The following is a 14,707-nucleotide window of genomic DNA, read 5'->3' as shown; positions in this document are numbered from 1 at the left end:
AGAAGATCCGCGTCTCGACCCAACTCGGACCCGATCTGGACCCGCGAAAAATGGCCCTAAACGACGCCGTTTTGATGCCAGCTCCAAGTGCTTGTGCCATGTGCTGAACCTACGGGTTTTCCTATCTTTTAAACACTTTCCAACCAATTTTAACCACTTTTTCACCACTTTTCCTATTTTAAACTCAAATTCTTTCCAACAAAAACCAAATAATTCCATCTTTTTAATTCTTTTGAATTCTTTTTCATAAGATTTAGATTGGATCTTAGGTCCAATCTAAAAGCTTAATATTCCTAGCTTTATTTCATTCTTTTTGATATTTAATTTTCCAAAAATTCACTATAAATACCACCTCAAAATCACCATTTCAAACACACCTCTTACCTCTAAGACACCTCTTACATTCTTACACACCCTCTTATACCTCTTATACCAACCTACTTTCATACCACCACCTTCTTTAGGAAATTTCTATATTTTTTTTTGGAAGCATTTTAGTCTTCCAAATTCTTTTCTTTTTCCAAGAATTCAAGCCATCAAAGATTCAAGACTTTTCAAGATTCAAGATCAAGACATCAAGAATTCAAGAATACAAATATGAGTTTGTATAAGTCTACAATGCGCGGCTAAATCCTCTCGTGATCGCAACCGGGAGTAGGTTTTAATTCTTACTTATTGTATTATTTTTGGGTGTGAACATTTGAATTTGTTGAATATTATTCGTGGATTTTGTTTATGTTTTTAACATTATAAAATCGTTACACTTATTTTATTCATTTATCAATTAATTATTCCAAGTTTAAAATAATTTTAAGTGATCTCCCCACCGTGCCAAATCATCCAATAGCGGTGTGTAGGACGGAGGGTGCGGTTACACTTATTTTCTATTTTGGACTTAGACTTTAATTGAATCGACTATGAAAAATTAATAACACTCATTTCTAATTCATATAATTATTAATTCTGAAACCGGAAGCGATCATTTTTTTTAATTGAATTAAAATCATATATTTTTTGTTTGTCATCATATTTATAAATCTCAAATTAATCATTATTTCTTTATCGTTAAATCAAAATAGTAACTAAACTATTAACCATAAGCTCCTCTGGATCCGACCCTTACTTACCACTCGCTAGATTAGTGGAAATAAGGTTTATTTTTGACGCGACAACGACCGCTCGTCAAATTTTGGCGCCGTTTCCGGGGAGCTATTGCGCTTAATATTTAGTTATTTATTTTGATTTTTATTTTAAATTAAAAAAAAATTAAAAACAAAATTTTTGATTAAAAAAATTTCACATTTTCTTTCTAGTTGTTTATTTGATATATATATATATATATATATATATATATATATATATATATATATATATATATATATATATATATATATATATATATATATATATATATATATATATATATATTTTAGTATAATTTTCTAATATATATATAAAATAAAAAAAAATCACAATTTTTTTTTTTTTGATTTTTAAGTATAATTTCGAAAATATATATAAAAAAAATATAATTTTTTTTTTTTTGTTTATTTGATTTTTTTTATAACTTCGAAAATATATAAAAAAAAATATAAAAAATACATATAAAAAAAAATTTATTTGATTCTTATAGTCTTTATTTATAATTGTTAAATTCCTTTTACGCGTTTGTATTTTTTTTTTTTTGTGCATGCATACTCGTTATTCGAGACGATCCTCTCCATTGCTTTTTAACTCAGAAATCGAAAGAGCGGCAAGAAGAAATCGTGTTACTCACCGCGCCTTAATTTTTGAAGAAGCCAACAAAACCGACGACAAGATGACAGACCGAAAAACCATGGGAGATTTTGCACGACCCTCACTTGACGGGACCAAATCATGCATTAAACGACCTGAAGTAGGAGCTACAACTTTTGAGATCAAGATGCATGTGATCCAAATAGTGAAAAATAGTGCGCAATTCGATGGCTCACCCGATAGTGACCCCAATACACACATCACTAGTTTCTTGGACATTTGTGACATGCTCAAGATGGATGGAGTAACTGAAGATACAATCCGACTACGCCTCTTTCCTTTCTCTCTACGAGGCCGTGCCAAGAGGTGGTTCTCAGCATTACCCGCTAAATCCATCACCACTTGGGAAGACTTGGCTGACAAATTCCTAACCAAGTACTTTCCACCATCAAAGACAAACATGATGATCAATGAAATCCTTTCATTTCAAGCTGAAGATGGCGAATCGATATACGAAGCATGGGAAAGATACCGAGAGCTACTCCAAAGATGCCCACATCATGAGCTACCTATGTGGAGGCAGGTCCAAACATTCTTCAATAGTTTGGACATTCATACACAACAATCACTCCATGCAGCTGCCGGAGGTTCCATAAGGAACAAAACACCAGAAGAAACTTATGAACTCATAGATGAAATGGCAATGAATGGCAGTCCCGCTCATTCGGTCCAATATCGTGGCAACAAAAACAAACAACTTAAATTTGAGAGTGTACATCAAACCGATAAAGTGCTGACTGAAGTCCTTTCCCAAATGCGGAAACTGACAACTGAAATCAGTCAACTTAAACAAAACCCTCAATCTAATGTTCAAACTGTTTGCAGTTTATGTGAAGGACCACACAAGACTAAAGACTGCAGAAAAGGGAACATGTTCGCTCAAAACAATGATAAAGTTGAAGAAGTCTTTTATTCTTCCGGTGATCAGGCTGACTTGAATGAAGAAAGGCGAAATTTCTATAGACCACAACAACAACACAATCAATTCAACAACCAAAGCAACAATGACCGATGGAGGAACAACAACAATTCAAGTTCAAATTGGCGGAACAACAACAACAACTTCAACCCCTGGCAAGGCAACAAGGTCAGCAACAACAATTCGGGCCAATCCAGTCAAAATCAACATCATGGGCCAGTTTCTTCTCAAGCAAATCATGGAAAGACAAGTGAACCATACCATGATAAGCAAATGGAACAATTGATGAACATGATGAAGGAAAGTCTCAAGCAAAATGAAATTAACTCCAAATCAATTTCAATACTTGAGAAGCAGTTGGGACAAATAGCAGAGCAAATAAATCGGCGACCACCTGGCAACCTTCCGGGCACCACGCAAGTAAATCCTCAACACTCAAGAGCTTCAACTAGCAACACCACCACCACCAACACCAACAACAACGCACATCTAAATGAGGTAACTATTCTACGTAGTGGTAAATCATATGATAATCAAGTGCATAAGCCTACACCAAACTCGTTAAAAATCCTGATGAGGTTTTTGTGGAGGATTATGTATCTTCTGATAATGAAAGTGAAAAGACTCTTAAAACACCAATTGAACCAGAACATAAATTGAAAGGAAAATTGCATGAGTCGGAACTGTCTAAAGTTGGGGAAGGACATGTGGAGACAAATACCACCCCTTACCCAACAGCTTTGAAAAACCCAGAAAAACAAGTTTTTAAAAAAAATGATGATATTTGGGAAACTTTTCGACAAGTCAAAATTAACATCCCACTTATCGATGCCATTAAGCAAATTCCGGCTTATGCTAAATTCCTCAAAGATTTATGTACTCAAAAGAGACGTCACCGAATTCCAACAAAATCAAACGGTACAGCACATGTTAGTGCCGCTTTGACAGGAATACTTCCACCCAAATTAAAAGATCCTGGAGCACCTTTAATTACAATTGAAATTGGAAACATAAAAATCAAAAAGGCACTTCTTGATCTTGGAGCAAGTATCAATGTCCTTCCTGGTAGTTTATATGATAAATATGACCTTGGCCCATTGCAACCAACTAACATTACTGTGTCCATGGCCGATTTGTCACTTAAATTACCACGGGGGATGTTGCCTGATGTCATAGTCAAGGTGGAAGATTTTATTACCCAGTTGACTTCATAGTTATGGACTCTGAAAAACACTTCAAGGACAAACAACAAAATGTCATTCTCGGTCGTCCCTTTTTAGCAACTATAAATGCTCAAATTAGTTGTCGAGATGGTGCAATTGACGTGACTTTTGGCAACCGCAAGTTGAGACTACAAGCCTTTGGACCGAACGCTAACTCTCCAGATCATAATGATTGCTTTATGATAGGCACCATCGGGGATTGTGTTCACGAGCATACCGCAAATATGCTCCTGGACATAACCAATGATTTGGAGGATGTTTTTTGTGACAGTGACAGATCTCAATCAATTGAAGATCAAAAAGAGTTTCTGAATGATATCCATGGTCGCACGTCAACTTGGTCAAATAATTTTGATGATCTCCCAGATTCAATTGATTCAAAGATAAAGCCATCATTGGAAGAACCACCAGCATTGGAATTGAAGTTGTTACCGAAGCATTTGAAATATGCCTTTTTGGGAGAAAATCAAACGCTTCCGGTGATCATTGCATCAGATTTGACAGAGGAACAAGAACAAGCATTACTGAAGGTGCTTAACACATACAAAGCCGTAGTTGGATGGACAATTGCCGATCTTAAAGGAATAAGCCCAGCAGTTTGCATGCATAGAATCATTACCGAACCGTCGACAAAACCATCAAGAGAGACGCAAAGAAGATCGAACCCTAATATGAGGGAAGTCGTGAAGAAAGAAGTGTTAAAGTGGTTAGATGCCGGAATCATCTACCCAATCTCTGACAGTGTATTGGTTAGCCCAACGCAAACCTTTCCAAAGAAAGCTGGCGTCACGATCGTAGAAACTTCAAGTGGTGAAAAGATAACCACTCGGCCGGTAACCGGGTGGCGGGTTTGTATTGATTATCGCAAATTAAATACTGCCACTTTAAAAGACCATTTTCCTTTACCTTTCATTGACCAAATAATAGAGAAATTATCAGGTCAAAAGTTTTATTGTTTTCTGGATGGGTATTCTGGATACAATCAAATACCTATACATCTTGAAGACCAAGCCAAGACTACTTTTACATGTCCCTATGGTACTTTCGCATTCCGACGAATGCCATTCGGATTATGTAATGCCCCTGCCACTTTTCAAAGATTAATGACTAGTATGTTTTCATACATGGTCGTGGAGTCCTTGGAAATTTTTATGGATGATTTCTCTATTTTTGGATCAACATTTGACACATGTCTCCAACAATTGGTAAAAGTTTTGAAACGTTGCATGGAGACAAACTTGGTTTTAAGTTGGGAGAAAAGTCATTTCATGGTTAAAGAAGGAGTTGTACTTGGGCATGTTGTTTCTGAAAGAGGATTTGAAGTTGACCATGCCAAAGTACAACTCATTTCCTTACTACCACCTCCCACAAATGTCAAAGGCGTGAGATCTTTTCTTGGACATGCAGGTTTTTATAGACGATTCATCAAAAATTTTGGTGCGATTTCAAAACCTTTATGCAATTTGCTCTCTAAAGACGCACCATTTTCTTTTGATGAATCGTGTATGAAATCCTTTCAAAATCTAAAGGGACAACTTTCCCAAGCACCAATATTGCGATCACCTGATTGGTCACAACCTTTTGAAATCATGTGTGACGCAAGTGATTATGCGGTTGGTGCTGTATTGGGGCAACAGGTGAATAAAAAGCCCGTTGTAATCTGCTAGCAAAACTTTTTCCGATATACAATTGAATTACACAACAACGGAAAAAGAGTTGTTAGCAGTTGTCTTTGCTTTAGACAAATTTCGCTCATATGTTTGGGGGTCAAAAGTTGTTGTTTTTACGGACCATAGTGCTTTGCGTCATCTCATGCAAAAGAAAGATGCAAAACCGAGGCTTATTAGATGGATATTGCTACTACAAGAATTTGACTTAGAAATTCAGCATAAGAAAGGAAGTGATAATGTAGTAGTTGATCACTTGTCCAGACTCCCCATTGATGTATCAAGCACTTTCAAGGAAGAAATTCGGGATACCTTTCCCGATGAACAATTATTGAACATCAATGGATTACCTTGGTTTGCTAATATTGTGAATTATTTGGCTACAGGAAAAATACCAGAGTATTGGACAAAGCAAAAGATGAAACATTTCATGGCACAAGCAAAACGGTTGAGTTAGCACATCGAGCATTGTGGGCCATCAAAGAAGTAAATTTGGAGTATGATCAAGCAGGAAAGGAACGAAAACTACAATTGAGTGAACTGGAAGAACTCTGGGATGAGGCATACAATAATGTTGTCATATATAAGTCCAAGATGAAAGCATTCCACGATGCAAAATTAAAGATCAAAACTTTTGAAAAAGGACAAAAAGTGTGGCTATTTAATTCACGATTAAAGCTTTTTCCCGGGAAATTGAAAAGCAAATGGTCAGGACCATATGAAGTAGTTGATGTCACACCTCACGGAGCGATTGAGATCAAAGATGAAAAAGGCGGTGAGTCATTCAAAGTAAACGGGCATCGTCTCAAGCCCTATATTTCATCCGCCACACGACATGAGGTACAAGTAGAACGGGTTGACTTTTTACAAGAACAACCCACTTACGTCATCTAGTTTTTGCTTTGAGGTAACACGTCTGGCTGAAGACGTTAAACTTAGCGCTACTTCGGGAGGCAACCCGAGAACTTTGTGGGTATGTTCACTGCAAACCCTCACGAGACTTCACTCGTCCATTAGGGTAACCTAGGGGTTTAAAAGGCTTGTTGCACATGCCAAGTGCAATCGCGATCCTCAGCGAAAATGATGGATTTATTTTATTTGGTGTGTTTGTGGTTTATTTCATTTTATTGTTTTATGGTTTTCTTTTGTGTTTTACATCGAGGACGATGCAAAGTTTAAAGTTGGGGAGGTATACTTAAATGAGAAAAAGGCGACAAACCAAATATGCTGCAATTTTTGGTTTTGATGGAGCCCAACAAGAAAAAAAAAATTCAACATTTTTCTCCTATTTTTGAAGATATAAAAGCCTCCTCTACCAAGAACTATCAGGTGATCTCGATTTTTTGTTTGTTTTGTGTGATTTTTTTTAATATAAATAAGAAATTATCCCAAAAAGGAAAGAATGTAATTGTGTTAGTATGTTAGTGTGCTTTTACCAAATTATAGCAGGAAACATAAAAAAAACATTTTGAAGCACCAATTAGTATTACTTGTATGGATATAGAAACAAACAATAGGATGCATAACAGTGAGAAAGTGGACCGTAACAGACTGATACATTTCATGCAGTAGATCAGCTTTCTAGAACTTGTTTTAACTCTATTTTAAGAATACTGAATATCAAAATGATAAAGGCAATTCATTTATTTTTATTTTTAGCCAATTAACCCTTAAGCCTACCCATTTGTTTTTAAAATCCCTGTTGTTAACCACTTTGAGCCTTAGCCTGTTCGTTTCTTAAGCAGATTTAAGCCATATCCCAAACACTTTCCTACCATGTCTTTCGACTTTATAAGCAAAGTTTTATCATTTCCGTGTATGTATTTGTTATATATATTGTTCATATTTTAGCGAGTCAAATAAATTGTGAAATTTCAGAAAATTTCTCTTGCTTGGTTCTAAAAAATTGGTTTAATATATATATATATATATATATATATATATATATATATATATATATATATATATATATAAATTGAAAAAGAAGACAGCTACCCCTTTATTTGAATGTTCTCTTTTTGTTTGTGTAAGTATTTATAGTTTTATAAACTTAAGGTTAGATATCAAGAAATTAACGTTGTTCGAAACATTTTACACAAATTTTCGACATTTTTAGAAAATTTAAGCCTAAGTTTAAAGTTATATGATATGAGATTTTTTATGTGTTATTTGTTATTTTTAGAAAATCAAAGTTTAGAAACAAATCTAAAGTTTGAGCTTCCATATTTTGATATATATCTGTTGTGTTCAAAAAAAAATGTTAAAAATAAAAGTATAGCGTTAGTGAAGGTTAGTTAGAAATATTTTATATGTTTGTAAACGTTTGCAATTTTTGTTTCAAGTTGAGTCCATATATATACACTTTAGGGTTTTGCTGTGCAAAAAAAAAAAAAAAAAAAAAAGAAAGAAAACCAGAACCAATCATTTTAGTTTGAATAACTTTTGTGTTTTTATTAATAATACAATTTTAATTTGAAATGACATATTCAAATAATGTCATGATTTTTAAGTTGAACATAATCCAAAAAGATTTTTGTCTTATCTAAACATTTTGAGTCATTTTACATAAGTTGTAGATGTTATTAATGTTTGTATATAGTTGTATTGTATTTATCGAGTTGTAATAATTATCTTTGTTGTGCTCTTAAAGTCTAAAAGACCAAGTCACCAATCCAAAAACATCCCTACCCTACCCTTAGCCAAACATTACAACCTGAAAGTCATTTTGATTGATATTTAAGTAGTCACTAAGTAGAGGTAGATCAAGCCTATGGTAAAGCGATATCTTTAAATCGACCTTGATTGTAAACACGTCTCCACTTCAAAGAAAGAAATGTGACCTCATCCTAACATTTGTTGTTATATCTTGATCAGGTGGTATTGATTGGTGTTATTTAATTCTGTTATGGTTCCATGTGAAAACTAGTTTATAATTCATATCTTTAGTTTTCAAAAACATCAAAGAAGTTTTCAAGCACGCTAATCAATTACATTTGGATCTTTCTCGGGACGAGAAAGAGATAAGTTGGGGAGGTTTGATCGGTATATTTTACATCACGCTTAATATACTATAATTTATGTAAAATAACCGATTTTATCTAAGAATGGTGCTACTTTGACATGTATTTGAATTATGTTTGTAGGTGGTAAATATGATGAAAATGGTACAAAAAGATGCAAAAAGAAGTTCAAGGAATTACACGAAGAGAAATCAAGATTGAAAACAAAAGAATTGAAGATGTTCGGGTTTGGAAAGACGAGAACACAAAATAAAAAAATGAAAAATTGTATTTTTAAAATAAAAATAAAAAGAATTTAAATTAATTAATGAGGTTTAATTAAAATAGATTATTGGGAATTAATTATTTAATTTCTAAAAAATTTATATTAATTAAATTAATTTAATTTAATTTAATTCACAAAAAAAAATATAAAAGGAAAAATTTCGGAATGAGCCCAAACCCGGAGCCCAAACCCAGAAGCCCAAAAGCTCGCGACCCAGATCCAAAGATCCGAGCCCGATCCGGAGACCGCCCCGCAATCCAGATGCTCTCACAGTGAAACCCGGCTCCGACCCGGGTTGGATCCGCGCTTTTATCCGCACGTGACGTCATCGATGACGTCGTCCGATCCATATCCGCTTTGATCCGGCTCCGACCCGCCCCGTTGCCGCCCCGTTTCTACTCACAGAAGATCCGCGTCTCGACCCAACTCGGACCCGATCTGGACCCGCGAAAAATGGCCCTAAACGACGCCGTTTTGATGCCAGCTCCAAGTGCTTGTGCCATGTGCTGAACCTACGGGTTTTCCTATCTTTTAAACACTTTCCAACCAATTTTAACCACTTTTTCACCACTTTTCCTATTTTAAACTCAAATTCTTTCCAACAAAAACCAAATAATTCCATCTTTTTAATTCTTTTGAATTCTTTTTCATAAGATTTAGATTGGATCTTAGGTCCAATCTAAAAGCTTAATATTCCTAGCTTTATTTCATTCTTTTTGATATTTAATTTTCCAAAAATTCACTATAAATACCACCTCAAAATCACCATTTCAAACACACCTCTTACCTCTAAGACACCTCTTACATTCTTACACACCCTCTTATACCTCTTATACCAACCTACTTTCATACCACCACCTTCTTTAGGAAATTTCTATATTTTTTTTTGGAAGCATTTTAGTCTTCCAAATTCTTTTCTTTTTCCAAGAATTCAAGCCATCAAAGATTCAAGACTTTTCAAGATTCAAGATCAAGACATCAAGAATTCAAGAATACAAATATGAGTTTGTATAAGTCTACAATGTGCGGCTAAATCCTCTCGTGATCGCAACCGGGAGTAGGTTTTAATTCTTACTTATTGTATTATTTTTGGGTGTGAACATTTGAATTTGTTGAATATTATTTGTGGATTTTGTTTATGTTTTTAACATTATAAAATCGTTACACTTATTTTATTCATTTATCAATTAATTATTCCAAGTTTAAAATAATTTTAAGTGATCTCCCCACCGTGCCAAATCATCCAATAGCGGTGTGTAGGACGGAGGGTGCGGTTACACTTATTTTCTATTTTGGACTTAGACTTTAATTGAATCGACTATGAAAAATTAATAACACTCATTTCTAATTCATATAATTATTAATTCTGAAACCGGAAGCGATCATTTTTTTTAATTGAATTAAAATCATATATTTTTTGTTTGTCATCATATTTATAAATCTCAAATTAATCATTATTTCTTTATCGTTAAATCAAAATAGTAACTAAACTATTAACCATAAGCTCCTCTGGATCCAACCCTTACTTACCACTCGCTAGATTAGTGGAAATAAGGTTTATTTTTGACGCGACAACGACCGCTCGTCACATATCGACTTGCGAAGGAGGCGGTATTGGAGTTATCGGGGTAGTGTGTCTGGGTGATCTGCGAGGAGGCATCTTTGCTAAAAGAAAACAAAGATGAGACGGAATAAGTCTATAGCAATGGACACTAGCCAAAAGCGGAAAAGACAAGGTTATCCTAGTTCTGGATGTATCGGGTCCTGACTTCCACAGGGTTCTAGAAACAATTCATAAATGAGTCTATACCAAAAAAAACTCTATGAATTTGAAATAACTATCCTCGAATGAATATTTGTTTCCTGAATAATTGTTACCAGCTGCATGTAAGAAAATAATCCTAACACATGTAATGTGAGCAGTGTTTCCACTCGCTCAATAAATTAACAAGATTAATATTTATTAATGTGACGTGTAAGACGTTTTGGTTACTTCGGCTGATCTTTCTTTGAAAACTTCTCATGAACTTGCTCTTGTTCCTCCTGGACTCTTCTGTTGTATACTATGAGGAAGTGGTTACATCTATTTGGGCTTGTTGTGCGAGAATGAATGTGACTAAAGAATCTATGAGCTTTAAGGATGGGGTGATCCTTACGGAGTCTTCCTATAATTGTACAAGGTACACAAGTTTATATATAATTGAAGATTAAATAGACCTTCGAATAAGTGGTCCTACCTCAACACTACTCCCTTAAGAGGAATGGATAGCGAAGCGTAGGCCACAGATTCTAAGTCTATAAGATCTTGATTATATATAAAACTTTAGGAATATACATTGCAATATTATAGACCTATCCGTAAGGGTCTTTTAAGTTCTCACATAAGTTATTTATCTGGACTAAAATACTCCTATAGTATTCTAACTCTGAATATACTTGTTCTGCTGTTCTGGTAAGTTTTAACACTGTTGCAACACCCCATCAATCCCAAACACATGTCGGTCACATCTCGAATGAATATAGTTGATCAGGCTATATTGATCCTAGCTATGAGTACATAACTGTTCAGGTTGACGACAGTGCTCAACCTTTAAATACTTTAGTTCTGTTCTCCTCGTGACACTAGTGCTATTATGTACATGTATAAACAAGTAGGTATATTTTTATAACTTGTAGTTATACTTTAAAATATATCATTATCCAGAGCACTAAACCCCATTGCATTAATAGCTGTATATCTTTTATTGGTTGATATACTTAGTTCACTATAAACAATGCTCTTATACCAATCTGTCACACCCCAAAACCGGAACGGCGGAAACGTTCAGGGGTGGAGGACGTCATGTTTAGTATCACGAGATATGTATATGGTAAGCAAGTAATGAACAACCATTTCATTTAGAAAGAAAGTGTTTACAATGTGTGTGTTCACAAAACATAGAATTCATAAACAAATAACCAAACAAGACTTGAAGCTATAATGCTCCATCTTCTGATTTCCCAGCACGAGCACCTGTCTAATAGTCTCCTGAGAATACAAGTTATTTGAAAGAGTTGATAAGCAATTAAGCTGGTGAGTTCATAAGATTTTAGTGATGTGAGTAAGCTGTAAAATGTGGTTGAAAATGTATATGTAAAAGTGGTGTAAGCTGTAAGTTCTGTTTTGAAAAGTTCGCATGTTCCTCTAGAAAATCCTATATTTCCTACTTTGATGAAAGTTAAGTAAAATGACACTACAAGCCTTTCTATGGGTACTAAGTGGGTACAAGTTATATAGGACTCAGAGTAAATAAACAATCGATTGTGCGCATCTGCCCTAAGCTCACAACCCAACGAGGAACAAAAAGTAAGGCGGATAGCACACATCCTATTGGTTGTTAGATCGTTGTCATATATAACCCTAGTGTATTCACTTGTTACTCATGGAGTTAATTGTAATGGTTCCTTTATATCTAATGAAAAGTTCTTTTAAGAAAACCCTTATTTCTTAATATAAAATGGTGACCACAATGACTACTTTTATAATAGCTTAGTTTATACTGCTATATATAATCTAATATCGAATAGAAAGTTAATTGAGTGAATCTGCCCTAAGCCCACAACCCAACGAGGAACAGGAAGTAAGGCGGAAAACACACATCCAACTACCTATTGGGTATTAGTTTTATATATAAACATGATGTATAAACTAAGGTATTATAGAGTTACTCACCTAAAGTCTTTAAAATTGAATTGGTTTAATAAAATGGATTAAACCCTTTACTGGGAAGTTTCTAGTTTTGTATACCAAAAGTACTGATTTTGGAAAGTATGTTTTGTACTAGAAAAAATGTGCTTGAGTCTGTGTTCTATAACCTGACCCATACCTGGTACCCTTATGATGACTTAATGTATACTAAGCATACATATATATAGAATCGGGTAGATAATAGATTGGGTGAATCCGTTCCAAGCCCACAACCCAACGAGGAACAGGAAATGAAGCGGAGAGCACACATCCTATTAGCTGTCGGATCCTATTGGTATATATGTATCCCGTGATGTATACATTAAGGAATCATAAGACTAGCATTATGGTCCTATCCTTTAATTGTAGCCTTCTACCAAGGCATCTTCTGTTCTGTGCTAGACTCGACTGTTCCATTTGTCGATTGTAAAAAGTATCATTTCCCTAGTTTATAACTCTAACATAGTTGGAGTTCAACTTTCAAGTGGTACTGTCACTTTACGAAAGTAATGGAAATTTTAAGTACACAGTTGTCGTTTATAATGACATGCGGATGTACTAATAACCTAAAAACATAAGTGTTTTATTACAGTTATAATGTGAAAGCTAGAACCCTTATTAAACGCTCTCCTTGTCAAGAGATTAGGGGGACCAAACACGACCTCTGCAACTTCTTGCAAGCCATGTAATTCACATTAAAGTATATGATCATGTATACCCAATATAACTATCACCTTTTGTTTAAAACAATGCGTTAGTGATTCATTGGTATAATTAGATCATGTATTGTGTGTTCTCATGCTATAGCAACCTTACTTGTTTGTTCTGTATGGTATTGTTCTGTATGGTATTGTTTTGTATGGTATTGTTCTGTATGGTATTGTTTCTTTGTGTGCTTCATTGTACTAGAAGTAATGAATAGCATTCTCCTAAACTATACCTATTATAGTTTACTAATGTTCTACTTGGACTGATATTGCAAAGACTCATTTATCTACTAAGTTATGCTTGTACTTTAAAAACAGAGTTTTGTATAACTAAAAAGTAACATAACTTTTAAAGGAGTTTTGAAATGTTTTGACAACTTATTAGTGACATAAGCAACATTTTGAAAGATGTTTATAACAAACATTTACACAATTATCATTGTGTTCAACTTGTATCCCCCCCTTAAAACAGTTAAAACAGTTAAAAGATTCATTACGGGGTATGAACTCACCTGATGTGGGTGATTCAAACGGGTATGCGTGTAAGGATGAGAAGTTCCACGAATGAAGTCCCGAGACACAACAAGTCCTAAATGACATATAAGGAAACATACTGACATGAATATAGTGTTTATAAACAACTATATGAAAGGAAACACCTTCCGGGACTAGGAAACACCTTGATCAAGTGTTGGAATCACATGTGATTCATCAAAGGGAAGTGAAATGGCATCTATAGGTGTTTACGGTTTTGTAACCATCACCTTTGGAGTTTACGGCCGTAAACCCATGAGTTTACGGCTGTAAACTCATGGTACTCCCACCATTTTGTGATTTGAAGTCTTAAAAGTCATAATGAAGCATCCTAACTTCAAGTCTAAGCCTTTGGAAGTGTTTGTGGCATCAATACACTCCTAAATGGAGTTTACAGCCCATGGACCACTTCTCCATGTGTTTACGGCCGTAAACCCATATGGGTTATGGTCTTTTGGTTGTTTTGAGTCCTAAGCACATCAAGGTTAAGATCTAAACTAGTTTGCAAGGCTTGGTAGGGACTAAGGCACACATTGGCACCATTTTTAGGGTTTGCGGTCCAAGAACATCTTGGACCGTAAACACCTTTGATCTTGACTTTCTTGGGTGTTTTCTTGATGTTTAGAAGTGTAACAAGGCTTATAACACTCTAGGATAGAAGTACTTACTAGGTAGAAGCTTGAAAAGGTGCTAAAAGTCCAAGAACACTAGTGTGTGTTCTTGGTGTTCTTGGTGAAACTTGAAGATCTACACTTTTGGAATGTTTTCACGGATGGAAGTGTGTTAGATCACTAGATTAGAGTAGATATCAACTTACTAGGGCTTAGAAACACTTACAAGTTGAAGAT

The 14,707-nt window shown here is 34.8% G+C and overlaps 1 protein-coding gene across 1 annotated transcript; it reads left to right on the top strand.

Annotated features, from left to right (window-relative positions):
• The first annotated feature begins 1,837 nt into the window (after nucleotides 1-1,837).
• On the top strand, nucleotides 1,838-3,930 carry LOC145121675 (uncharacterized). The gene is made up of 2 exons (XM_079057388.1): nucleotides 1,838-3,214; nucleotides 3,307-3,930. Exons 1-2 carry the CDS (start codon nucleotides 1,838-1,840, stop codon nucleotides 3,928-3,930), a joined length of 2,001 nt encoding a protein of 666 aa, XP_078913514.1.
• Nucleotides 3,931-14,707: the final 10,777 nt, after the last annotated feature.

Source organism: Lactuca virosa, chromosome 6, assembly GCF_052849685.1.
Source record: "Lactuca virosa cultivar CGN04683 chromosome 6, Lactuca_virosa_CGN04683_v6, whole genome shotgun sequence".
Taxonomy (NCBI): domain Eukaryota; kingdom Viridiplantae; phylum Streptophyta; class Magnoliopsida; order Asterales; family Asteraceae; genus Lactuca; species Lactuca virosa.
The sequence above is the reverse complement of the archived record's forward strand: the minus strand, read 5'-3'. Positions and strand labels throughout refer to the sequence as shown.

Coding starts and splice junctions, on each gene's coding strand:
- LOC145121675 (XM_079057388.1), top strand. CDS start 1,838: ATGGGAGATTTTGCACGACCCTCACTTGACGGGACCAAATCATGCATT. Junction 3,215..3,306: donor ACAACGCACATCTAAATGAG/GTAACTATTCTA, acceptor GTTTTTGTGGAG/GATTATGTATCTTCTGATAA.